Genomic DNA, 26,688 nt, shown 5'->3' with positions numbered 1-26,688 from the left:
AGCCACCGGAGCAGCGTCCTGATCCATATGCCTTCCTCGGTGCCGAATGCCTTCTAAACCTCTCGCCCCTTACCCCCGTCGTCCTTATGGCTACTCTCCGCATCCTCTTTTGCCTCGCCCTCGCTCTAACTCTCACCCTCGCCGTTACTGGTTAGTCTTGATGCTTTATATTAATCGCAAAGCTCCGCCCCGACTATATCCTTGCACCTTTCGCCCGTAACCCTATCTATGAACGCCGCGATGATGGCTCTTTGGCATCCTAGAGTCAATATAAACGCCTCTATCTATCTATGATTAATATTATCCACGAAGCTGCGATATCGATCCTCCCGCTGCGGCCGTCTATTATGCATAATAATTAACTTAACCACTTCCCCTGCCCGCCGCCCTCCTCGACCCGTCTACTACATAAAGTCCACTAAGCCATATAGCTATTCTATATAGACCACTATAATAATCCCTTTAATATTAATCCCTATCCCTAAACTAATTATTACTATAATCCACCGGCTTATCTAACCCTTAATCTACGCTATTTACGCCTTATAGCGGTCCTTTTTATCTATACCGCTATAATAAAACCCATAGCTAATCTTCTTAGCTATAGCTTTATATTGCCCCTTTGACTAGTAGTATATCACCCCCTTCTAACTGCTAGTTATATATTCATCGAGCTCCTATATAATATTAATAATATGCCTTTTAATAGCCCTGCGCCTAGGCTTAACTTAATTAACCTAATACTAATAGTTTAACTTTATTATCTAATCCCATACTATTACTACAGATTAAGCTAGTATTTCCCTATAGAACTACTCCTTAAGTATAACTAGAAGCATTATAATTAGCAATACTATCAGGCAGCTATACCGGTATAAGCTTTATAGCTTACCTAGCTTAGCGTAATACCTAATATCTATGATAACTATATAATACTTATCGATGAATATTTGCTATAGCAAGCCTGCATATAGTAACCCGTCTGCATATCCTAAAAATTTAGCACTAGAAACAACATCTACGCTAACGACCACTAGCCATGCTACCCGCGGTATACCCTCTCGCCCGGCATATAGTGACGACCTAAACCAGATATAATTAACGCCTATAGCCGTTGCTCGCGTGACTAAGTTATCCATAAGCGCTACGAATAGCACTACTATAATACTTGTCCTTATCTCCCGTATTATTACTAGCAGCATAAATAATATGCTCTTTCTAGCCCCCGTCGGTAGCATATTAATCGCTATCTAACCCGTCTTTAATGATATAATTAATTATATGCTCTCGGCTTGCTTATTAGACCGCTAAGTCGCCTCTGGTCTTAGTAGCATTTATAACCCATCGGCTATATCCTCCTCTACGTCTCGTCCCGCTTTATCAGTCTTTGCCCGCTTATGCCTAGTCATCTAAGCCGAGCCGTTAGTACCCTATTGCCCCTCCGCTTAATGCTTGCCCTTGCGCTTGCCCTTGCGCTTTAGCCCCTTCTCTTTTATACTCTCCCCCTCTAGAAACTAATGCCATAGCTTGCTGATCTCCTTGAATATTATAATTATTTCTAGCTATAGCTTCCCGGGGAAGCTAATATATATAGCATAATATTACCTCGCGATCTATATCCTATGCATTAATTATAAATCCTAAATAATATTCTAGCTTCCTCTATAATTAACTAGCTTACCTATTATTAGATTAATATTAATATTATTATCCTTGTCTTTATCCTCTATTTAGCTCTTAAGCTACTTCGCGACTAGCCCTCGGATTCGTCGTCCTATCTCAATCGCGATCGGCCGGTATCATCCCACCCCGATTCTCGCCCCCGTGCCTACCTATATCACTCGCGCCAGCTGTCTACTGAGCCGGTCGGTATCTCATACCCGCGAGCTACTATCTCTCCATATGAATTCTAACTGCTCTCCGCGCGGCTTAGCTAGCTTATACTTCCACCGTAGTACCTATTTAGCTAGTATTAACTATGTTATATATCTAACTATTATACGCCTAATTAGCTCGGGGATAAACTATGCCACCTTGCGGGCGTTATCGCGGATTACCTTTATCTTATCTTAGTTTATAATAATTATAACTTGCCTATCTATCACAAAGATATTCCATATAAGCTGCTATGAGTTGCAGTGCCATAGTATTATTACCTCTAAACCCTAACCTAGGAGTCTGCCCTATATGTATATAAGCACTATAAGTACCTCATAAAGTAATTATAAGTCTTAAAGCCACTTCTTAACTCTATATCGCTTCTAATAGTTTTATATTAAGTCCTAAATTAATAATTTTATTAGCCTTATCGCCTTAGCCGGCCTAGGTTCTAGCTAATTATTCTTTAGGTTTATCGCGAATAACTAGCCTAACCCTAGCCATACTATGCTATTAATAATCCTATCTATATTAATCTTTTAGCTAACCTTCTCTTATATCTCTCTAAATAATTAATCTAATAACTTCTACGCTTTAATAACCTAACTATAAAGCATATAAGTAAAATTATTAATTATAATCCGCTTGCTATTATAGAATAATACCTCTTTATTCTCGGCCTAGCATATTAATAGCTACCTACCTATTTTCTTATATTAGTCTTTCTTATATATTATCCACTTAATAATTATACTAATAATAGTATAAGTGCTAATATATATCTATATAATATATTAATCCCGAAATATAAGCACTATCTCTGCCCTAAGCTTATCTTAATCCCGGGGCTAATTCTTAAATATCACTTCTAAAAAAAACAGCTAAGCCTACTATAGCATAGCTATTAGCATGCCAGTATATAAGTATAGCTCTATATAACTAAGCGGGCATAGTTAGATGCCTAATGCTATATAAAAGCATAGCAGTGGGTTTATATATATATTACCTCTAATATAAGCTTTAATTAAAGTAATAATAAATAAATAAATAGCCCTATTAAGCGCTCTATACTACTAAGTAGTTATGCCCTTATTATTTATTGCCTTATTGTTATTATTATTATTATTATTACTCTTATCTTCCTTATCTCTACTACTATAAAAGCTGCTAACGTACATGTATAGCGAGCCGGACAGCAAGCGAACCAGACAAAAAATCCCTCAACCTACATTATCTCTATTTGATCAATTGATTCTTAACCACCCAGCATATCACAGTCTAATAAAGAGGCTAGAATCCTTCTTGCACTTCAAGCCCATCAAAATACACCAAAACTAAGTCTTAGAGGTGCCGCAAAGCTCTACCAAGTCAAGCATTCAACACTGTTTAACCGATATAATGGCATCCAAGCCCGAGTCAATACTATTCCTAATTCACGCCGACTATCTAATCTAGAGGAACAGATCCTTATTCACTTTATTCTCGACCTAGATTCGCGAGGATTTCCCCCCCGGCTTCATGGTATAAAGGAAATAGCTAATCAATTACTTACCGACCGCGACGCGCCACCAGTTGGCGCGCGTTAGGCTTCAAACTTCGTCAGGCGACACCCAGACCTCAAGACGCGTTTTTTTCAGAAGTACGACTACTAGAAAGCCAAGTGCGAAGATCCAGCTATTATCCATAATTAGTTTACGCTTATAGCGAATACAATCGCGAAGTACGGCATCCAATCAGATGATTTCTACAATATTGATAAGACTAGCTTTATAATAGGCATAATTCAGAGCGGAATGGTCGTCATAGGCACAGATAGGCGTAGAAAGCCAAAATCAGTACAGCCCAGAAACCGGGAATAGATTACGGTCATTCAGGCGATCAATGCGGATGGCCAAGCGATCTCGCCGTTCATCATCAGTGCCAGCCAATATCACCTCGCTAACTAGTACCGGGATAGTAACCTCCCGGGCGATTGGGCTATTATAACGACCCAAAATGGCTAGACCGATAACGAGACCAGTCTCAAGTGGCTCAAGCACTTTGACCGGTACACAGCCAAGCGATCAAATAGTCGCTATCATCTTCTAATCCTTGATGGCCACAAAAGTCACCACTCAATCGAATTCGAGAGATATTATGAGGAGAAGAAGATCATCAGGCTTTATATGCCACCTCATTTATCTCATATACTTCAGCCCCTTAACGTTAGGTGCTTTAGCGTGCTTAAGAATGCTTATGGCCAAGAAATAAAGCATCTAATCAGATGCTCTATAACTCACATTTCAAAGACTAAGTTCTTTCCGGCCTTCTACGCCGCATTTTAGGCCACTATAACGGAAAAGAATATTAAGTCAGCCTTCAGAGGGGCCAGGCTTATTCCTCTTAACCCAGAAAGTATTATCTCGAAGCTTAATATGCAGCTACGGACTCCAATACCGGCTAAGGAGGTAGCTAAACCGTCGACCCCTTGGGTTTCAAAGACCCCAAAGACTATACTTAAGGCTCAATCTTAGTCAGATTACCTCGAGAGATGAGTTATAAGGCACAAAAGTAGCTCCCTAGAGTCAATTCTAGAAGCTATATGGTCTTCTTCTAAGGGAATAAAGATAGTTATGCATAAGGTTGCCTTACTTAAGGCTAGGGTTAAAGAACTTAAATAGGCAAATGAGATACTAAGCCGGCGCCGGAGGGCAAAAAGGACCTAACTATAGAAAAGAGGGGTAATAATAGTAGAGGAAAGAAAGCAAGCAATTAATCAGATAGATATAGATGCGTAGGTAGTGGCAGAATCGTCGAGAAGTAATAATCAAGAGAGGTCAGCGCGACCGGGGGTTCGGCATTATAGTATCTACGGCAAGCCCGGTCATAATGCAAGAACATATCAGGTAGTGATTAAGACATCTGGGGAAGAGTATAGCAAGTAATTTTAATTAATTAAATAGTTTATTATGTTTTTATAGTAATTTCTATCTTAAAGGTTAAAAAAAGTATCCGGTTCGCTTGCTGTCTGGCTCGCTATATATATATGTTATTATAATTACTAAGAAATTTATCGCCTTTAAGCTTATCTATTATATTATATAATAAGCTCTATTAGTCGTCTATAAAGCGAATAGCCCACCGCTTAAATACCTCTTTATATCTAATGCGATATACTCGCTAATAAAAGCTTAAGTACTAATAACTAATAGACTAATACTTACTTATTAATACCTCTTTGCCTTTTTATCTAAATAGCATTCTACTTAGACTTATTGCTATTATGCTAGCGAGCTATTAAAGCATCTTTATTAGTATACTATTAAGTCACTAATAGCAGCGGTTGACCTCGCGATTAAAGCTTTACCTAAGCCGCTATAATAGTTATTATTCCTAGACCGCTTACCTATCTTCTAGCCGGACTCGCCTAGCTATTACCGCCTTTACTCTTATCTACTTAGCTACTTTAGAAATATTAAGTAAATCCTAGGAGTCAAAGTGCCTTACCTAGCCTAATCTCTTCACCTATGCTAAATCCTAGTCTATATCCTCTTCTAAGTCGCCCTTTTAGAGCCGCATAGCATCTTTTACTTTTAACTCGGCCTAGCTATTAGTAATAATCTTTTCTATAGCGCTATCTCTTATTATGCTAATACTATCTAATATATTATTAATATTATTATAATCTTAAATAATTTAATACCGCGTATACTTTTTATATATCTAAGTTTATAATTAAACTTTAATTTATTAATTCTCTGCGGCCTTATATCTTATTTCCCTCTAGTAATAAGTAATATTATCGCGTATTATTATAAGATACCTATATGCGGCGTAGCTATAACTATATAGCATATTAAGCGGTTTAATTACTATACTACTATTAGCTAATAATTAACTAAGCTTTAAATTAGCTAAATCTATAGTATTATAGTAGTCCTTAATATCCTTTAGTATCTATCTTATTATTTAATACTTATACTAGAAATATAACTTAATACTAGCACCGGGCTAAATTACTACTTTATAATTATAATAAATAAGCATCTAGTGCTCTTTATTAAGTTAGGTAATATTATCTATGCTCTATTATATTAGCTTTAGCTAATAACTAAAGCTTTTAATAAAATAAATTAAAAATACTATTATAAAGTCCTTTTTAACTATAAACCCCTTTCCTCTATAACCCTAACCCTAACTAGCTACTAGCTAACCCTAACCCTAGTATTAGGAAATTTTAGACTAATTAGCGACTCGATCTAACTCTAAGCGATATTACTCCAAAGCATAGACAGCAAAACACGATTTATATGGGCGATTTTACTTAAATCGCCGGAGAATAATACCTAGGGCCACAAGGTGGCCGGCTCCTGGGAGAAGGTCCCCCGAGCACTCGCCGCAGGGCATCAAATCCTCGGATGCCATTGGGTATATACCTACAAACTTGACAAGCACGGAAGGTTAACTAAGTTCAAGGCACGATTAGTTATTCGCGGCGACCAACAGGCGAGGGATCGCCGAGAGACCTACGTAGCAACGCTCGCAGGAATGTCATTTAAGATACTCATAGCTGCAGCGGCACGCTTCGACCTCGAGCTACTCCAATACGACGCCGTGAACGCGTTCGTGCACGCCAAGATCGACGAAGTTATCTATATGCAGATGCCGCCGGGTCACCGAGAGCACAGCCAGGTCCTACGATTAAGGAAGGCATTATACGGCCTTAGAAGATCGCCTTTATTATAGCAACGCCACCTAGAGACTAGATTGCAAGCGATTGGCTTCCGAAGAGTCGCCGGCGAGAACTGCTGCTGGCAGAAGGGAAGCATCACATTCTTCTTCTACATTAATAACTATATACTAGCATTTCGCCGAGAGCTCCGCGAAGCTGCGATGACAGCTATCCGAGCACTGCAACAACGATATCACCTCGAAGGCGGCCAGGACCTTCAATGGTTCCTAGGCATTAAAGTCATAAGGGATCGCAGCCAACATAAGATCTGGCTCTCGCAAGTAGTCTACTATGAGAAGGCAGCACGAGGAATTAAGAGGTCGAGCCAAGAGCCCAGCGAAGGGCCGCCAACCCCAATAACAAAGGAAGAGCTTCTCCCGTACGACAACACAGCATCAACACATAAAGTTTATGACTACCAGGTGAAGGTCGGCAAGATTCTCTACGCCGCGGTGATGACTCGGCCGGATATCGCCTTTGCAGCGAGCCGGCTAGCGAGATTCAATCAGAATCCAGGTCCCTTGCATCAGAAGGCTGCAAACCGCACACTCAGATACCTTGATAGCTCGAAGCACCTTTGCCTAGAGTTCGGCGCAGTCCCCGGTGGATCAGATGATACCCTTGAAGTCGCCTCTAATGCGAGCTTCGCCAATAACTCGCTAGACCGCCGGAGCTCCCAAGCATTCGCAATGAAGCTATTTAGAGGGATGATCGCGTAGAGAGCCAATAAGCAAACAACAGTAACTACATCAACGACAGAAGCAGAGCTCCTAGCCCTCTCAAGCGCGGCAAAGGAAGCTATATTTGCGAGCCGACTTATCTCTTCTCTTTAAATCTCCCTTCCCGACGAGCATATATCCGCCGCAAGCTATGCAAGTGCCCGCCGAAGTACTCCAACGATTCAAATCCAATGCGATAACACTCAGACCATACGACTTATAACCACAGAGCTCATGCAGCTACAGACAAAGCTCCGGCACATAGATATACACAATTACTAGCTTCGACAAGCCGTCGCCAAAGGAAAGGTCTCAATTAACTATACTCCATCTACAGAGATAATAGCCGATAAATTAACAAAGAGCCTAGCCAATAAGCCCTTTAGGATCTTCAGGAGGCAACTAAATATGGTAGATAAGAAAGAGTTACTTAAGAAGAGTCATCGCCGAGAGCTCACCGAAGACGAGCAGCGACTAGAGAAGCTACTAATAAAGGAGGATCCATGGGATCAATTAAATCATATATCAGAGAGCCAATTAGAGGCATCATAGGGTTAGGTCAGCCTATTGGGCAGACCTAAGGGGGTATGTCAAATATGACAGCCTGCAACATGCCTTGAAGGGTGTCATGTGATGACACTAGGCTCAATTGGGAAGTCGCAGAAATGCGCCTTCCCCTTTGCGAGGCTTCGCCGAGAAACAGACAGAGAACAACAACATAATACATCGTTACATTTGACAAAACCCTCTACCCCTTGGGTCTTAAGGACCCCAAAGACTATGCTTAAGGCCGGATCTTAGTCTGAATACCTCGAAAGACGAATCAGAAGGCATCATAGTAGCTCCCCAGAGTTAATTATAGAGGCTATGAAGTCTCTTATAAAGGCAGTAAAGGGAAATATGTATGAGATTATATTGTTAAGGGCTGAGGTTAAAGACCTTTGAGAGGCGAATGAGATATTAAGCCGGCGCCAGAGGGCAAAAAAGACTAGATTGCAGAAAAGAGGAGTAATAATAGTAGAGGAAGGAAGGCAAGTAATTAATCAAATGGATATAGATGCTTAGGTGGTGGCGGAATCGTCGAGGAGTAGTGGTCAAGGAAGGTTAGCGCGACCGGGTGTTTAGCGTTATAGTATCTATAGTAAGCCCGGGCATAATATAAGGACCTATTAGGTAATAATTAAGACGTCTAGGAAAGATTATAATTAGTAGTTTTAATTAATTAAATAGTTTATAGTATTTTTATTATGATATATTATAAAGAGGTAAGGAAAAGTATAATACTTACTTATTTATAATAATTACTTATTATATATATTATAAAATAATATATATAATAAGCATATATATTAAATAAGTATATATATTAAAAATCTCTTAATTATTATTAATGCTATTTAATTAATTAATTATTAATTAAAAATTATATCTTAACTTTATTTTAAATATTAAGTCTTTCTTATGCTTTAAGCTCTTTAAAATAACCTAAATTTAAGTCTCCGAGGCGCTATTAAGCTATACTAAGTTAACTATTAGGCCTTATATCGCCGGCATAATAGCATTTAATCTTAATGCAATTAAATTCCTAAATTATATAAATTATTTAATCTAGAGGAATAGATTATTATTTAGTTTATTCTCGACCTAGATTCATAAGGATTTCCCCTATAACTATATAATATTAAAGAAATAGCTAATTAATTACTTACTAACCGTAATGCGTTACTTATTAATAAGCGCTAGGCTTCTAACTTTATTAAGTAATACCTAGACCTTAAGATGCGTTTTTTTTAGAAATATAACTACTAGAGAGCTAAGTATAAAGATCTAGCTATTATTTATAACTAGTTTATAATTATAATAAATATAATTATAAAATATAATATCTAATTAGAAGATATCTATAACTTTAATAAGACTAGCTTTATAATAGGTATAATTTAAAGCGAAATAGTTATTATAGGTATAGATAGGTATAGAAAGCTAAAATTAGTATAGCTTAGAAACTAGGAATAGATTATAATTATTTAAGTAATTAATATAAAAGGCTAGGTAATCCCGCTATTTATTATTAATATAGGCTAGTATTACCTCGCTAACTAATACTAAGAAAGTAACCTCTTAGGCGATTAAGCTATTATAATAACTTAAAATAACTAGACTAATAATAAGACTAGTCTAAAATAGCTAAAGCACTTTAACTAATATATAATTAATTAATTAATTAATTCTTATTATCTCTTAATTCTTAATAGCTATAAAAGTTATTATTTTATTAATTTTAAGAAGTTTTATTTAGATAATAATATTATTACACTCTATATACTACCTTATTTATCTTATCTACTTTAGCCCCTTAATATTAGGTGCTTTAGCGTGCTTAAAAACGCTTATAGTCGAGAAATTAAGCATCTAATTAGATACTCTATAACCTATATTTCAAAGACTAAGTTCTTTCTGGCCTTCTACGCCGTATTTTAGGCCACTATAATATAAAAAAATATTAGATTAGTCTTTAGAGGGGCCGGGCTTATTCCTCTTGACGCGGAAAGTATAGTCTCGAAGCTTAATATGCAGCTACGGACTCCAACACCGGCTGAGGAGGTAGCTAAACTATTAACCCCTTGGGTTTTAAAGACCCTAAAGACTATGCTTAAGGCTTAATCTTAGTTAAATTACCTCAAGAGATAAGTTAGAATGCATAAAAGTAGCTCCCTAGAGTCAATTCTAGAAGCTATATGGTCTTCTTCTAAGGGAACAAAGATAGTTATGTATAAGGTTGCCTTACTCGAGGCTCGGGTTAAAGACCTTGAATAGGCGAATGAGATACTAAGCCGGCGCCGGAGGGCAAAAAGGACCTAACTATAGAAAAGAGGGGTAATGACGGTAGAGGAAGGACGGCAAGTAATTAATCAAATGGATATTAATGCGCAGGTAGTGGCCGAATCGTCGAGAAGTGGTGGTCAAGGAAGGTCGGCGCGACCGGGTGTTCGGCGTTGTGGTGTCTGCGGCAAGCCCGGCCATAATGCAAGGACCTATTAGGTAGTGATTGAGACGTCTGGGGAAGAGTATAGTGAGTAGTTTTAATTGATCAAATGGTTTGTGATATTTTTATTGCGGCTTCTATCTTATGGGTACGGGAAAAGTGGTGCACATACTTGTTTGGTGCACATGCTTATCATGTACGTTACTTAATAATAACTTCTCTTCTTTACTAGCGCATCCTATTAAATAAAATATATACTCCGCTCACGCAAAACAAAGCTCTAGTCTTGCCACCACGTCTGCATCAAGACTCTTTAAGTATTCCTTATATCCCGTCTGGGAGGTGGGGCTACTGCTGCCGACGGTTCCTTTAATACATCGTCGAACGACATCTCCGTATACTTGGCCCATCTTTTCCTCGACCACGGGCAACAGATAGTCGATCACGTAGAGATTCCACTCCTGCGGCTTCGTGGTGTCGACATTGGCATACCTCGCCAGTTCCTCGGCTGTTTCCCACCGTGCTATCTCAATCAGCACGATTCCGAGGCTGTACAGGTCAAACTGGGGCTCGTAGCCAACTGTCCCGCTGTCGATGTAGCTGGGGTGATGGTAAACCGCTACCCCGGCTGTGTTCTCCATCGGTATTGACAGGCCAGCTTGCGAGGCTGGGCGAGCAAATTCGTAGCCTACAAGGAAAAGCTGTCTTGGGTCAGGTCTCCAGTTGTGTTGGGCATTGCTAGGCGGATAGAAGAGAATGTTGTGGCTTCGGATACCCTTGTGCAGCCAGCCAAGATAGTGAAGCTGGTAGATGGCCCTGGCGAGCGTGAGAGCCAGGGCGAAGCGGTCACCGAGAAAGTGGCGAGTGTCTACCGAGACGCCACCGTGGCTGAAGCTCCTCTTCTTGCTGCTTATCAGGTTCGCCAGCGAGATGGGCTGGGCAAACGCGTTGGGCGGAGGGCGAAAGGCAAAGCACACTGGAGAACCGAGGCCCTCTGCTGGTGGTTCATAGAAGCCGATGCAGTTGAGGGCTCTCAGTCTGGTCGGCTTGGGTTCCTGCGATAGCAGCTTTGCAAGGGAGCGCATGCTGCTGCCAACTAGTCTTTCGTACTGTCGCTTGGTGAGGGCTGTTGGGTTCTGCGTCTCGTAAACCTTCCACTCCAGGAGGACATCTTGCCCGTGCACCTTGGCAGTACGGGGCAACTTCCAAGTATCGGCCGATATGGGCGGCTCGAAGCTTCCTGCATCGAGCTCCATGTTGTCGTCGAACTGCATTAGCGAAAAGTCGGCATCGAGATCCAGGAAGGACTTGTCTTCTGCTTCCCTGGCTTCGAGGGCGACTCGTCGAAGCCGAACAGCCGCAGCCAACTCCCGATACTCGGCCAAGTCTGCCCTTCTGAGCGCCACCTCCATGAGCCGCAGCCCCTCGGTGTTGTTGAAGTTGTCTAGCTCCGGAAGCAGCCGGCGCTGAACGGACCCATCGCTCAGGTTCCAGAGTCTGTTCAAGGCATCGTTGTAAATGTTCAGCTTCTTCCAGAGCTCATTTGCCGTCTTGGCCCCGTTCAAAGCCCAGCCGATCTTCTTGAGGCGCGAGACGAGCGACTCCAAGGCGACGGGCCGGCTTGAGTTGGCACCGGCGTGGACGTCTGAAATGGCAGCACACTCTTCAAAAGCAGCCTTGATCTGACCCAGGCAGGACACGGTCAACTTGTCCATGGCAGGGTCGTTGGTGAGGACCGTCCTGCCGTCTGGCATGGCTTTGGCCTTCCAATTGGAGAAGACCTTTTGTTCGATCTCGAACCGTATGCAGAGGTCCTGTCTATCCTTCTGTTCATTGGCGTAGGCGAGGAAGGCTTGGTAATATTGTACGCAGGTGAAGAGCAAGCCAGGCATGCTGAACACTAGGCCTGCTGCGTCTGCCATGGTGGTGATGGAGCTGATGCGTCTGCTGTAAAGAGGTTAGGATGGATCCGACAAGATGCCAATTGCAGCCTTGGGGGGGCCTCTTGCGCACTTTATTGATGCGAGTTCAAGGCATCCGACAAGCGTCTGCAGCCACAGCAAGGGACTCGCTTTGGCTAAGATCAGGCGGCCAATAAACTGCAAACCTTGTCTGCCGTCGGAACTTGGATTGGTTGGTTTCGTTGCTGTGGCTGCTCGATGAGGGGAAGCTGAATCACGCGCGGGCACTGGGCTTTCAGCTCAACCTGACAGGTCACAGATATCAGCCCACGAGGCGTGTCAATGGCTAGGCTGGCGAGAGCGTGGTGTCAGGTGCCTAGAGTTCACCAAGCTCTCAAATACCCCTGTGCTCTCCAGCCTCTACCCTCTACGCTTAGAACGTCGTTCAGGCCAGCTACCAAAACAATGGAAACTTTATCCCCAACCCTTCATGGGGTCCGCCCTCCTCTCTCCAGCTCAGCCGTGTACGTTGGACCTCCTGTACCCGGCTCCGAGGGTCCCTCATCTCTGCCATCACCGAGGACGACCGGAGACAAAAAAGACCTCGTTACGTTTCTAGAAGCACTCAGCGCTGTGCTCGACCAGAACCCATGGCTAAGTCCAGAGGTGGTCAACGCTCTGGACGGTGCGAACCTGTCTTCCGGGCAGACCTTTGCCGTGAGGCGCCATATTCTTGGACGGCGCATCCACGCGTACAACAGGAGGCTTGTGCCGGGCGACACAGTGATCCTCAAGGTTGCACATGGCTACATGGCAGGCAGAACTGCGGTTCAAGACGGGAGCGACGACAACGTTATTTCTCGGCAGATGGATGCTCTTGTCAGAGAGATTCAGGTGCTCACACATGGACGGGTGCGTGACACCTCGGAGGTAATTGACCTCCTGCATCTGCTCTGGGAGTACGATCAAGGCGTTCTGCGACCAGTACTCGTTCTGGAATATGCAGGTTGCGGCACCCTCGCCTCCTTTGTCCGATCCGGCCGCGCCGCAAATCTCGAGACCAAGGCATCATTGTGCCGCGACGTCCTCAAGGGACTTGCGGTCCTGCACGAGGTTGGCGTCGTCCACGGCGACGTCAAGTGTGAAAACGTGCTTGTCTTTCAGCAAAATGACGGCTCCTTCAAGGCAAAGCTGATCGACTTTGGATTCTCCGTGTTCCTTGCCGAGCATGAGCCAGGAGCGTGCATCCGTGTTGGCGGAACCCAGCCGTTTACGCCTCCTGAGGCTACACACTTGCTCGAGAGAGAGGCCTTGATCTATACCGATTACTTCTGCTTTGGGATGCTTGTGTGGCAAGTGCTGCTCGATGGTGTACATGATGAAGACGTCTTTTGCCAAGAACCCTTTGAATGCCCGCCGATGGCCGCGTCGAGATCGGCCTGGTTGGCTTATATTCAGGACGCTAAGGAAAAGGTGGGATTTGTCGACAAGGTCAAAGCTTCGGTTAGGACTACTGTGGGTGAATCAGACGACGCATACTTCACCTACTTCAACTGCATCCTTGACAATACCCTCTGTCCTGTACCCACGCAGCGCAGCATTGACAAGATCTTGGCCTTGTCCGGAGATGAGCTCCGGTAAGCTTTCCTCGTAATGCATACTGCGGTTTCAATGCTTCAAACATACGCTAATTCGTTGTGGTGCCAGTTCCGAGTTTGAATGGAGCTCGTCGACCGCTGCTCTGCACCCACATCCTGACCAGGCAAGTTCCAGAACCCAAACTCCAATATTGGGGGGCACTGGGCTATTCATACTAACCCAAAAACGAAGGCGCTACTTGATCTGAAGCAGTTCTCCCAGTCTCCTACCGTTCTCCTCGCCCAGATTGTCTCCAGTCTCGAGAGAATCTCAGAGAACCGCGATGACCGGAGAGCGGCCGAGGCTTGTTTTCTTCTCTCACAGTGCCATATAAACGGCATTGGAACCAGCCAATCCGACGAAAAGGGCCTGTATTGGCTCTGCAGGGCCGTATCTCTTGGACACCAGGTTGCGGGCTTCGTCCAGGCACAGATCACCGGACAGGACAGCACCCTCTCTGACTTTTGGGAGCCTGTAGCCTTACCCGATCCCGATGCATATCCAGTCCATGCTTCAGATACGCCTGATCAAGTGGTGCAGTTCTTGACCGAGAACAGCAACCTGATATCTGACCTGACTGGGAGCAAAGACTCGATCGTGCACTGGGCTGCAACCTGTGGATTATCCGAGCATCTGTCTCGGTTTCTGGATGCATTCCCCGAGCTTCTTGAAGCCACCAACATCGTCGGGGAAACTCCCCTAATCTGCGCCGCCCGACACGGGAACGCCATCTGCGTGGGAGAACTCGTCTTACGCGGTGCCGAGGTGGACCATGTTAGCTTCACGGGAGAGACAGCGCTGCACTGGTTAGTGTCGTTTCCTGATGAAGTCGTCGAGGTGATTGGGACTCTCCTTGTCACCCCCAAGTCGCTGGTCTGCTACGCCTTGGCCAGGAAGCAGACTCCAACCATCGCCGTCACAGGTCTGACGGTTGTGCCCGGCACTCCTCTTCACCGGGCTGTGGCTCTTCGACGAAACACTGTCGTCGAGTTCCTTCTCAACGGTGGTGCCGACTGCTTCTTCCCGGGATTAGTTGGGTACGATGAGGGTGCCCTCCAAGAAGCCGGAGTAGCTCGCAATTACGAAGTCCCGGACACCCACGGCATGGCATTCCTGCCTATCCACAGGGCGTGTCAAGCTCACGATGACAAGATGATCCATCTTCTTCTAGACCATCGGCCAATTAAACTTCCAGGGTGGGCTAATCAGACAGGCCAACCACGAGGTATACGGGACGCTCTGAGCGTAGATCAAGACGACGGGTTAGGTGCCATCAACTACCTCTCCTATTCCCTCCTTGGATACGCATGCGAGCCCATCAGTCGATTCTCCCGAATGTGCATTCATGGTCCAAGGCAAGCGGACGCTCTCGGCCAAACGTTTGAGCTTCTCCTGTCCAAATCTGGACAGACCTTGGATCGGGTCAGCTTTACGGGGAAGAGTGCCCTTCTCGCTGCTTGCTTATCTGGGGATACGGAACTTGTATTGCACATACTGTCTCTCCCCGGTTGTCATTCCACTCTGGAGAAGTCGTTTATTGGCGGATGGGGCAAGAAGCCGCTTCACGTCGCGGCTTTGCAGAACAACCTTGTCATTTCCGAGGCCCTGCTTGATGCAGGCGCAGATATTCTCGCGGAGAGCTCGAGTGGCCAAACTGCCATGCTGTTCTGCGCCGCCGGTTTCCTCCCTGACCAGGACGTGTCCAGACTGCTTCTCTCAAGGGAACCCAAGCTCGCAGCTATGGAGAGCTACTGGGACTCGCCTTTCTCGGCCGCCGTCCGAAATCACGATTTCAGCTGTGCCAGGTTGCTCCTAGAGTACGGCGCTGACCCGAACCAGCTCCTCCATGGCACGAGCACAACCCTCTTCCAGGTACTAGCTGCGGAACACGACATCACCGCCGTAAGGTTCCTCCTCAGCGTACCCAACATCTCCTTCAACGTATCGCCGCGGAAGCAGTTTACAGCCCTCCACGCGCCAGTCGTCGGCAGGTTCCGGTACAACTACTACGACGAGTTTGAACTGGCAGGACCTGGCGACGTGTTCAAGGAGCTGCTAGCCAAGTGGCACTCCAGGGAAGAGCTCGAAGCCCGTGAGATCCGGGGCTACACTGCGCTGCATTTCGCCTGTCTCTCGCGTGATGTGGTGGCCACGGGCCTGATTCTGCGGGCCATGAAGCGAGTCGGTGCAGATGTGAACATCATGACGAACCTCTTCGGGAGCCCCGTCTGGAAGACTCCTCTGGACTTGGTTGAAGACCGAGACAGGGCGCCCAGCCTGGTAGTCAATAGGGGAGCTGAAGCTGTTGAGCGTTACAACACAAAGACGGCTGATTTGCGTCGGATACTAACCAGTGCAGGTGGCAAGCACCGTGCCGCAGCATTGGGCAACAAATGGGGCAGTTTGTCGTTTGTGGAACGAATCAAGGCGGTTTTGTTAAGTAATAGATTTACAAGGCCGTTTGCAGTGGTGGGCGGATTCTTCTATACTGTCTGGATATCAGGGATGGATGCTTTTACGAGTCGCATGAGGTTTTGGGCACAAAGCAACCCAGACGAGGTTCAGTATCGTCGACATTAAGAAAGGTAGCTGGGTCCAGAATAAGATGGGAGTAGTTACAGGCGGCATACTGAAGCCAAGGTTCTAATAGTTATCTATGTGGGATATTGGGACTATGTGGCGGTGGGTTACTCTGACACGGCCAGTCGCGATTGGAGTGAAGAGTTTAGTTATATGCACCACTGATAAGGAGCTGAGAGAACCGAGCACATGAGCCGGAAAGCAGTCATATGTTCTCAACTACGACTGGCTTGGGTTTCACCATTATGCTGCATAATCTTGCCGCCCCGGATGAATTCTGGATCATCTAGCCCTCCGCCAAATACCAGACCTTTATTTGGAGTCTCAACAACGCCCACCTTGATAGCAAGCTTAAGCTTCAGCGACACCAGCTGCATGATCTAGGGTAGAGATATTCGTTCATCTATTGCGGCCAGTATTGCTGCATATGGCCCCTACCTGAAAACCTATTCGTGTGAGCTTGATTGTTATGCTGGCCATGGAGGGGTTCGTTCAAGAGCACATGCAAGATAGTTGTCCCAAGAGGGGCTAACGGGCCTACGGCGCGAGAATACCTTTTAGGCCAACGGGGAAACGTATGCTCTGATTTATGTAACTCGTTCTTCAATTGTCGGCATCGCAATAGGATATAGTCCGGTGGCAATGCTGATCTGGATTGGGGAGAAAATGATCCAGTGGTCTGATCAGACCCCGACTCTCGACCTCAACCTTAAGAGTGTGCCTCTCTACTTGCTTACCTGCCGTCTACCGACGCTTTGTGGAGCTACTGGAAATACATGAGTGGTGGAAATCCATCAACAGAATGGGAACATGTCAACGCGCCAATGGGGTTCTCGGCCTTCAAGTATGAATCTGGCAACCCTCCGAAAGCATGGATAGGCACCACTGGCAAGGTCAAGTGGTACCGATGGTATGCCAAGGTATGTAAACTTTAAAATGACTTTGACGGGATATCGATATTGCTAATCTTGTAGGGTGGTCACTTTGCGGTTTTGGACCGATCGACGATACTTTGGAGTGGTGCGGTTGAGTGCATAGAATCTATGGCTATGTTTTCGCCTAGGTTTTCGCAGTGACACGGTAGTTGTAATGCAGAACAACAACAAAGGTATGGAACTTGAGATCCTCAATGTGTAAAATGTTGCCGTGATTGAAGTTCTGCTCTTGTAATCAAATTATCTCATAATGCCATGATTCTTGGCGAGTTCGGACGTCAGGGCGAAATTGTCTATCGGCAGGACTGATCCCGTTGCCTCGGACGTGCGGGCATTATCTTTAGGCTGCTTGGCAATAAAATGAGGTCATCTGATCACCAGAATTTTGTGTATATAGCCTTTTCTATGGTTTGCAGGGGCATATTGAACCGCTTCCCCTCGGAGCCGGCGGGCCGGCCCGTGTTGGCGGGGAACCGTCAATTCCGTTCCGAATCTGGACGTTCCGGAGTGTCCAACTCCGGCATCGCCAGATGGATTAACTTTCTCGCCTCATAGACATGTGTAAGTGAGGGGAATGAGAGTAAAAGTGAAGAGGTGCCTGCATTGAAATGGTTATAAAAGGACTGATATAGCAGTCTTGGAGTATATGCCTCGAGTCTCAGTAGGACTTAGATGCCCTTGATCTCCACCTCAACTCTCTGACCTGACAATACTCCATCATGAAGTGCACCTCCATCGCCGCCCTTGGATCTGCACTCGCAGGCGCTCTTGTGTCCGCAGTACCAGCTGGTTTCGTCACTACCAATGGAGAAAAGTTCTCTCTCGATGGCGAGGACTTCTTCTTCGCCGGTAGCAACGCCTACTATTTCCCCTTCAACGTTGTATGTCTGCTAGTTATCAGTTTTCACAATTCTTTCTAACCCTCGCAGTGGGGAAAGGATCACTACCAGGACGTCAAGGTTGGCATGGTCGCCGCCAAGGACGCTGGTCTGAAGGTCATCCGCACCTGGGCGTTCCATGAAAACAACAGAACTTATGTTTCAGGTGGACTGCCTAAGTATAACACGGGTGGAGAAGAGACCGTTATGCAGTTTTTCAACGCCGATGGGACTGTCGATATCGACCTGGGCGTTCTCGACGTCGTCATCGAGGCTGCCGAAGCTACTGGCATCAAGCTCATCTTGGCATTGACAAACAACTGGGCTGATTACGGGGGTATGGATGTGTACACGGTCAACCTTGGTGGAAAATACCACGACGACGTAAGTGGAAACACCTGTCCCCGGTTGTCAGTATCTAACAAGGAACAACGTAGTTCTACCGCCTACCAGCTATTAAGAAGGCGTACAAGAACTACGTCTCGGTTGTCGTGAACAGGTATAAAGACTCCCCCGCCGTTTTCGCATGGGAGCTTGCCAATGAGCCCCGCTGCGGCGCCGACGGCAGCCGCAACCTCCCACGTGGTCCCGACTGCGGTCCTAAACTGCTGACATCGTGGATGGATGAGATGAGCACCTTTATCAAGTCGATCGATGCGGATCACCTGGTCACCACTGGGAGCGAGGGCGGCTTTAACCGAGTGTCTAGCGACTGGGCATACAACGGTGCGGACGGTGCTGACTTTGACGCCGAGCTCAAGCTGCCTAACATCGACTTCAACACATTCCACTCCTATCCTCAGGCATGGAGCAAGACGACACAGTGGGTTGAGCAGTGGATCATCGACCATGCCGAAGCAGCCAATGGAAAGCCTGTTGTCCATGAAGAATACGGCTGGACTGACAAGTCGACCCGCGTCAGTGTCTTGAGCAAGTGGCAGGAAGTCTCACTGAAGCACGAGGTGAGCGATGTGTACTGGCAGTTCGGCTACTCGGGATACTCTTACGGCAAGAACCACGACGACGGAAACACCATCTATCTTGAGGACGACGAGGCACAGCCGTTGGTATACCAGCACGCTGCTGCCGTCAACGGCGGCGAAGTGCCACCCCCAAGCTCGACCACCACCGGAACCACTCCCGGGCCAACCCAGACTGGTGGCCCACGGCAGGTTAAATATGGACAGTGTGGCGGATCTGGATGGACTGGACCAACTCTGTGTGAGTCTGGGTCGACTTGCCAGGTACAGAACCAGTGGTACTCCCAATGCTTGTAGAATACACATTGCTAAGTCTAGTGGTGTGACGTGGGGGTTGAGGTGTCTGTTGAGGATGACCAGTCTGAGGTTTGGCAAGTTGTGGATTGCTTGCAAATGATTCTAGACAGTGCGGCATAGGAGCGTCAAATAATGTAGTCAACGCCCAGTTTTCTCTGCTTAAGTGATAGTTCCCTTCAAAGAAAACGATGCTCCTCATCACACACTAATCGAGCGCCTGAAGAAATACCCCGATCCTGCCTTCTAGTCGGGCACCTCAAAGCAGAGACTCTCCCTCAATGGCATTAAGAACCCCAGAGGGTAGCTTGCGCTCTGGAAACGTCACCTCCCAAGTACTCATCAGCTAAATCAGCGTGTCTTGCTTTCCGGGCCTCGCGACGAAGCTCAGACCAAAAGGTCGACCGCTGGGATCAAGTTAACCCAAGGTAACACATGCAGTGGGACAACCTGAATAATTTGGGCATCAGAAGATGGCTTGATATCTCTTCCTCACGCCAGAAGACTTACCTGCCATAGCTGCAAGCGTACAGATGGGGCCATCTGTGGGGGCGCAGATAGCGTCAACTTGCAGCTCATCCATGACTTTGAAGAGCGCGTCGGGGCCAGAGGCCTGCTTTACAAAAGCTCGAGCTTCGGCGAGCTCCTCTGGAGTCCTCGTGTCGTTTTGTGCCGCAATGAGATATGTTTGCTCTGGTATGTTTGTTAGTTTCAATGGGGAACAGCAGCGTTTTGGCCATGGGGGGCAAGGAGAGCAGACCTATCCCAGCCTGAAGCTCGGGGTGCTTCTTGTTACAGTCGATAATCTCTTCCAAAGTCCTGACAGGGGTGTCGGCGAGTCCGGCGAGGTATGCGTTGACAGAGTCACGGACCTCAGCGGCTAGAAGGCAGTTAGTGACCGGAGCCCGCAAGGCAAGCCTGAGCTCGGTGAACTCACAGAGGACCTCCAAGAATCCTGGCTCATCTTTGAACTTAACCTCCCGAGGATGATTGAGATCGATGGGATAATTAACGGCTCCCCCACCCTGTCTGATGATGTCGATAGCCTTCTCGATTGCTCCTTTCTACGGCAAATATGTATTAGTTGGAAAGGTACGGCTAGCCGAGGGGCACTTACAACCTGCACCAGATCTGCTTCGTCCGAGTCGAAAAGAAAATCTGGCAACTTGAACTTTGGCGGATCAACAAAGCCTCGACGAATTCCCTGCCAGTTGTTCCTGGACTAAACCTGAATGGACCTAGGCACCTTGGCGGCTTGGAGGATGACATTTGTGATGTCGACTAAGTCCTTCATAGACTTGGCCATGCCGTCAACCGTTTCAAACCTCGGCGTAACTTGAAAGATTCCATCTGTAGAGATGGTTTGGGGTGTACACTTGAGAGCATACAGTGCGGCTCTTCTGGCTGGCGTAGTCAACGAGCCGTCCGCTTCGCCGCCGATCGAGATAGGACTGGATCCTGCGGCAGCAGCCAGGGCAGACCCAGTCGATGAGCCTCCAGGATTCTAGGTATTGAATTGTGAGTAAACAGCGAGAAAACGGGAGTGGGGCCCTCATACCCGGCTTGCGAGATATTTGTCTTCCTTCTTGACCTTCTCAAAGACGTATGCAGACCTTGCTTGACCCCCGAGAGCTGACAGGCCGCCGACGCCGCCATCGCCTCTTTCTTCACGTCAGACATGCATTGATCCAATATCAGCATGGGAATAGCCTACTTGCCGGCTCCGAACTCCTACCAGAATAGTTAGCGCCGGCTTTCAATACTATTCGATAGTTGTCAAGAACTTACGGAGAGGTTTGCCTTCCCGATCACAACCAAGCCTGCCTTGGTGAGCTGGATCACGCTGTTAGAATGGCCCGGAAGGTTGGGAATACTGGTAGGGTTTGCGTTTGCGTACCTGCTTAACAAGTCGGGATTCACCAGCGCTCTCAGTGTGCTCCAGGGCTTTGGCACCCTGCGTCGTGGGGAGTTCCCAATATGGATGGGTATTGAACTTGTCCTACTCTTGATCAGTGTTGGGAGGATCTCATGCGTAATACGCGGCAAGATATTGCCATGCTGGCCGAAGCAAGGCTCAACGCACCTTAAGAATGATGGGAATGCCATGTAAATGGGCCTCTCACTTGGCCTCGCTGTCTCTCTTGATCCAATCCTCGTGCTTGCGCCAGGAGCTTTTCGCGAGGAGCAACCTTGATCATAGCCTGCAGAGCTGGCCCTTTTTGGCCAAACTGTTCGATCCGTCGCAGGGAAAGGTCGACCAGCGCCTCGCTCGTGAGGGAACTATTGCCTAGAAGCTGTTGAAGATCTTGGGCCGTGGCCACGAGCAGGGCCCGCTGAGTGTTGGGCCCTCCGGCGAGGTTGAGCTTGAACGGCGCCATCGGTTTCTGCGCTGGGAGTTCTCCAAAGGGCTGAGGGTGAGAATGATGCGTGAGCTGAGAAAAGGTGGCGAGGCCGCTGTAGGTATCGGCGCTGTTGCGGGAGAGGAGATCAGAAGCGCAAGCGAGAAATGACAATGTTTGGAGGATGAGGATTTGAAAGAGGCCCTTCGTCTGGCGAGAGAGATTGGAGAAGAGCATGGTCGGCCAGGCCGCAGCGAGGCAGGAAGGAAGCCGGGGGGGGGAGGCGCTGCTCAATTGACAAAATGCGGCCCTGCGACTTCGGCTACCGGCTGCCCTCTTTAAGCACACACTTATTCACGGACGAGATCGCCTTGCCTTACCTGTAACACAGGCTGTCGTCGGGCGTTAAGAGCCCGACCAGCCATGTATCCAATACCGACTGCTCAAGGCTGGGAACCTCTTCTGCATCGCTTTGAGAAGATGCGCCTCTCGCAATAAAAGACCAAAAAGGCCCTTCAGGCCCTTCTCATTTTCTACTTCTTGACAGTCGTGTTCAGTGTGAAAAGAAGCACGGCCAAAGTTGCGGGCAGCTCTCGGCGGCAAGGCGACGGGAAGGCGTAGCCACATTCTCGCCGCCTTGGCACGAAGGACTCGCAAAGATTCTCGACGCTCTAAGCCAGCAGGATTTTTCAACAAGATTCGACCTCAAGGTGTCGTGTAGAGTTCACTACCATAGCTCCAAGACCATTCCCTACACAGTATTGCCACTCCGTAGTAGCTGATATCCCCGCTGTGGTACCCCATATATCTTATCTACCACGGGTTCCAACTCTTTGTCTCGCCGCCAGGGGCGATCACTGAACCTCATCTGTAACTCTCCTCCCGGAACCTCCTTATCCTCCAACGCAGTCGTCTCCCCAGTCTCCGGCGCTTCTACCCAGGCAATCAACTTGACCGTTCTCAGGGATTGCACACCAGCAGATGTATTGGAAAGCAAAGGCCTCTCAGGCGGAGTGGATCTTTGCGTCAAGGCGATCAGTTCCAGAATTGAGTCCCATGCCCCGCCTGTTTTGTGCTTGATGAAGGCAGCAAAAAAAGGTGTGTACAATGGCAATCGCAGCGTGCAGGCCAAGGCAGACCATGCAAAGGTAGTCAAACCAGTCTTTGGCAGTCATGACATACCCATTATATATCGCTTTCATCTCCCTGCGCGTCGAGTTCTCAGACTTGAGAATCACTGGCTCAGGGAAGATCTCTTTCGGGTCGCCATTGTGCAGCAACTTCCGAGCCAGCTCGTCGTTGTAAACGCTGATGAGTAGTGTCTCAAGGGTAGTCCGATTCGATCCATGAATCGGCATCCAGGGCAAATAATCAGGCGATGTGTCGGGCAGTGTGGGCGATAGCATCTCGTACCAGTCCAGACTAAATCTGATGTCTTCCATCATCGGGTAGGGCGGAGGTCTCGCGCGGACATAACCCATGGGATCTAGGAAGTCGAGTTCGGTCTGGATTAAGTTGAGAACTTTGCCCGAGTAATATTCGTGATGGATAGGGTAGTCATCTGTCGTCTGGATGATCGTCTTCCCTTTTGCCCAACGGGCGTCAATGGAGCAGGCGACGACGTTTGATGGCGGAGAGATGTCTGCGGTGACATTTGTGCGGTTGAATAAGTCTTTAAACAATATGACCAGGCCCAGAGAGTTCTTTGTGGCGTCCCAAATGTCTGTAGCGACGATGAGCTTGTCGCGTCGGTTGTCAAAGATGGACTCATTTGGAGCCGACTCTTCATCTCGAAGAATCCCTCGGGCTGCCAGAGCTCGTTGCACGTCACCAAGGACGTCAACCTCATCTAGCACCTTGGCGCCATGCATTTCCATTTCTGGCCGAATACCCTTGTCTTTCCAATACTCGTCGAGGCCTTTCAAATTGGGGAGTTTGACTGTCAAATCTTTTCCATAATCCATGATGCCCTGCAGCTCGCAATAGACCCTCGCAGCTGACACCTTGATTTCAACCTCGTAGCGCTTCGGCTTCGCCCAATCTAGACGCCTTGGGAACGGCTTCGTGTCAGGACGCTTGTGGGCCAGATATTTTAAAGCCTTGAAGTGATAACCTCTCAACGCGTCCTGCAGCACCGCAGTTGGGGCATGAGCAGAATAGGCCCAGGTGTTGGCGTCAGAGAGCAAGGCAGGCCTCGCGTATATCATCTTTCGCTGCCACCCATCGTTTTGCTCAAAGCCATATCCCGTGTTGTAACCGTTCCACCACGAGATGAAGTGCTGGTACATGGGAAGGAGGCTATGTGAAGGGCACCTGTTGTCTGTGAATTGGCTGGTCTCGAACGTGCAATTGATTTCGGAGTAATAAGCTGCGTCGAGAAATTTGGGCCATAACTGGTCATCGCTTCCTAGAGAGCCAGATCAGTCATGAGACATTACGGAAGACCTTGTCGGGTATTTACCATTCAGCCAATAGATGCCACCATCAACTGGCCAGTCCATTTTCCTGGGTATCATAAGCACTGCTGTCTCGGGACCAGCCAGGAGAGCCAGAGCACCGCCGATGAATACGAGGAGAATAAAGCCGCAGCGTTTCCATCGCTGTCCGTGAGACACAATTTCACCATGGCCCCAACTCCAACCGAGACTCCCCAGGAACTCGGGGGACCAGAAGTAGCTAGAATGGACCCTGTCAGCGGATACTGATGTTCTGGCCAGTCCGGGCTTCTCACCTAGGTTGAGAAAAAGAGAACCCCGAAACGAGCAGTCCAAGGATCATACCGTCACCAAAGACAAGTTCGGAGCGAATAAGGTGGAAGATGACAGAACCCACGCTTGCGACAATGAGAAGCTCCTGATGTTTGGCCGCAACCTGGAGTAAACCGAGCTTCAGCTCACCTTGACCCTCGAGGCCTAGTAGCTCATCGCCGGTGAAGAATCCTATGCAGTTGAGGGTTATAAGGGCGATGGACAAAAATGCGGGAATAATGTGAATTGCGCAGCGGGCGATTGCGAGCCGTCTTGACGAGTCAATTAGGACTTTGGGCGGTTCAGGGTCGTTGCCCCCAGGGAAGGTCACTACTTTGAGGCCAATCGTTCGAAGAAGAGTCCTGAATGTCTATACCAACCAGGAAGAGCGAATGTATGAGAGACAACGGCTAATCAGAGTCGTCTCAGAGCTTGATGGAGACGGTTGGCGCGCTGATAGCTCCGCGAAGTCATTCTCCGCAGAATCTTTGCGTGTGGAGGACATGTTGAGAAAGTGAGGGCAGAACTAAATGAGGAGAAGCAGACAGGTGTGAAAGGGCAAGTCTTAACCCTAACCCTAACCCTTAGATGCAGAGCAGCTTACATAGCCCTCTTCCACATTCGGCTTATAAATTAGGTCCCTCTATCTATTATAATTCCCCTAGGGATGCCGTGGTATTAGACGAAGCACCGTAATAAGGTCTTAGCAATAGCACTAGTCATAATCTCCTTTATAGGTTTAAGGATAATACTCTTTGAGAGATAGTCTATAATAACTATGAGGTTTATAGAACTATTTAATTAAGTAGGTAGGAGGTCTATAATGAAGTCGATAGATATCTCTAATTAGATCTAGTCCGGGATTAAGAGCGGCTTTAAGAGGCTATAGCGTTTCTCTCTCTAGATAATGCTCTAGCCGTAAGTATTATAATTCCGCATAAATTGCTATATATCTAAGTTAAGCCCTAGCTAATAGAACTATCTGCTAATAAGGGACTTTAATATATCTTATCCTAGGTAACTAGTAAGCGCCGAATTATGCGTATCTTAGATAATCCTCGTGCGGAGCGGCTCGTAGCTTAGGACCTATATCCGCTTACGCTAATAGAGCTATTCTCCCTCGTCGATTAAGCATTCAGATAGCATAATAGGGAGTCCCCACTGTGAAGGTAGCCGCCTTTCGCCTTATCGCATAGCCTTATAGATTAGCTAGTATTAGTTATATTACTATAATCCTTAGTCTCATAGTTATTATAGTTAATTATTAGCAAAAGGGTTCTTAATTTATTTATCTCGGTCTACTTCTTAATCTCTGGGTTAGTCTATATTACCCTTTAAAATATAGCCTGCTTTTCCCCTTATAATTAAATACTTCTTATCTTTCCTTTCACTTAGCTATAAGAGCTATAAGTACCGGCCTCTAATCTGGTTATCCTCGTAATCCTCTGGCATATCTTACTCTTATCGTAAGAGGGCATCTAGGATAATAGCCTCTTTGCTAGGTTAGAATTAAATTATAAAGTTAAACCGCGATAATATCTCTGCCTAGTAGACCTACCTTTTACTAAGCTATTATTTCTTTATAAAATATTAAAGGTTAAGATAATCTATAAAGATTAGAAAGGAGGCTATGCTCTTTAATTCCGTGTCTTAGTATTTTAAATAATAAATAATTATTAAGTTAGGGGAAAAAGGTGCTAAGCCATTTTGGGCCATTGAGCAATTTCCTGTACGTAGAAAAAGGTCAGAGACCAGTTGCCTTCGGCCATCAGCATCATTATCACTGTTATTATGGTCAATGAGAAAGGAGCAGCTTTTGGGCTCTTTCTCTGACCAAATCTCCGTTGCTATCAATTGATCAATTGCCTTTACTATTTTATATTGTGTTTGCCTCACCGAGAAGTGTGTGGGATCCTTCTTTAGAAGTCTTTGAGAAAAGTTACACGACTATACAAACTGGCTGTGGTTGGTGTGTTTTGTTCCTCTAACAAATTATAAGTAGCTTTTTATTATAGATTAAATAATTATATTTAATAGATAGGTTCTTCTTTAAGAAGAAAGCTACTAGCTAGAAGACTTTATTCTCCCTTACTTATAAAAGG

At 46.5% G+C, this 26,688-nt stretch overlaps 5 protein-coding genes across 5 annotated transcripts; 2 read left to right on the top strand and 3 right to left on the bottom strand.

Moving 5' to 3' along the window:
- Nucleotides 1-10,557: 10,557 nt before the first annotated feature.
- LRP88_09310 (uncharacterized protein) lies at nucleotides 10,558-12,216 on the bottom strand (the record flags this gene model as incomplete). The annotated part of the gene is made up of 1 exon (XM_083245798.1): nucleotides 10,558-12,216. The coding sequence occupies one exon, from the start codon at nucleotides 12,214-12,216 to the stop codon at nucleotides 10,558-10,560; it is 1,659 nt and encodes a 552-aa protein (XP_083100292.1).
- Nucleotides 12,217-12,660: 444 nt separating this feature from the next.
- Nucleotides 12,661-16,413, top strand: LRP88_09309 (uncharacterized protein; the record flags this gene model as incomplete). The annotated part of the gene is made up of 4 exons (XM_083245797.1): nucleotides 12,661-13,832; nucleotides 13,910-13,961; nucleotides 14,026-16,273; nucleotides 16,337-16,413. 4 exons carry the CDS (start codon nucleotides 12,661-12,663, stop codon nucleotides 16,411-16,413), a joined length of 3,549 nt encoding a protein of 1,182 aa, XP_083100291.1.
- A 1,654-nt stretch (nucleotides 16,414-18,067) lies between these two features.
- LRP88_09308 (glycoside hydrolase superfamily) lies at nucleotides 18,068-19,503 on the top strand (the record flags this gene model as incomplete). Its single annotated transcript, XM_083245796.1, has 3 exons — nucleotides 18,068-18,226; nucleotides 18,278-18,610; nucleotides 18,664-19,503. The coding sequence occupies 3 exons, from the start codon at nucleotides 18,068-18,070 to the stop codon at nucleotides 19,501-19,503; spliced, it is 1,332 nt and encodes a 443-aa protein (XP_083100290.1).
- A 384-nt stretch (nucleotides 19,504-19,887) lies between these two features.
- Nucleotides 19,888-22,076, bottom strand: LRP88_09307 (uncharacterized protein; the record flags this gene model as incomplete). The annotated part of the gene is made up of 11 exons (XM_083245795.1): nucleotides 19,888-19,907; nucleotides 20,011-20,193; nucleotides 20,261-20,380; nucleotides 20,438-20,564; nucleotides 20,618-20,722; nucleotides 20,783-21,004; nucleotides 21,059-21,161; nucleotides 21,215-21,231; nucleotides 21,289-21,333; nucleotides 21,398-21,499; nucleotides 21,624-22,076. 11 exons carry the CDS (start codon nucleotides 22,074-22,076, stop codon nucleotides 19,888-19,890), a joined length of 1,497 nt encoding a protein of 498 aa, XP_083100289.1.
- Nucleotides 22,077-22,843: 767 nt separating this feature from the next.
- Nucleotides 22,844-24,812, bottom strand: LRP88_09306 (uncharacterized protein; the record flags this gene model as incomplete). Its single annotated transcript, XM_083245794.1, has 3 exons — nucleotides 22,844-24,246; nucleotides 24,301-24,515; nucleotides 24,571-24,812. The coding sequence occupies 3 exons, from the start codon at nucleotides 24,810-24,812 to the stop codon at nucleotides 22,844-22,846; spliced, it is 1,860 nt and encodes a 619-aa protein (XP_083100288.1).
- Between the last annotated feature and the right edge of the window lie 1,876 nt (nucleotides 24,813-26,688).

Source organism: Fusarium phalaenopsidis (genome assembly GCF_050370095.1).
Source record: "Fusarium phalaenopsidis strain FUZ10S chromosome Unknown contig_32302, whole genome shotgun sequence".
Classification (NCBI taxonomy): Eukaryota; Fungi; Ascomycota; class Sordariomycetes; order Hypocreales; family Nectriaceae; genus Fusarium; species Fusarium phalaenopsidis.
The sequence above is the reverse complement of the archived record's forward strand: the minus strand, read 5'-3'. Positions and strand labels throughout refer to the sequence as shown.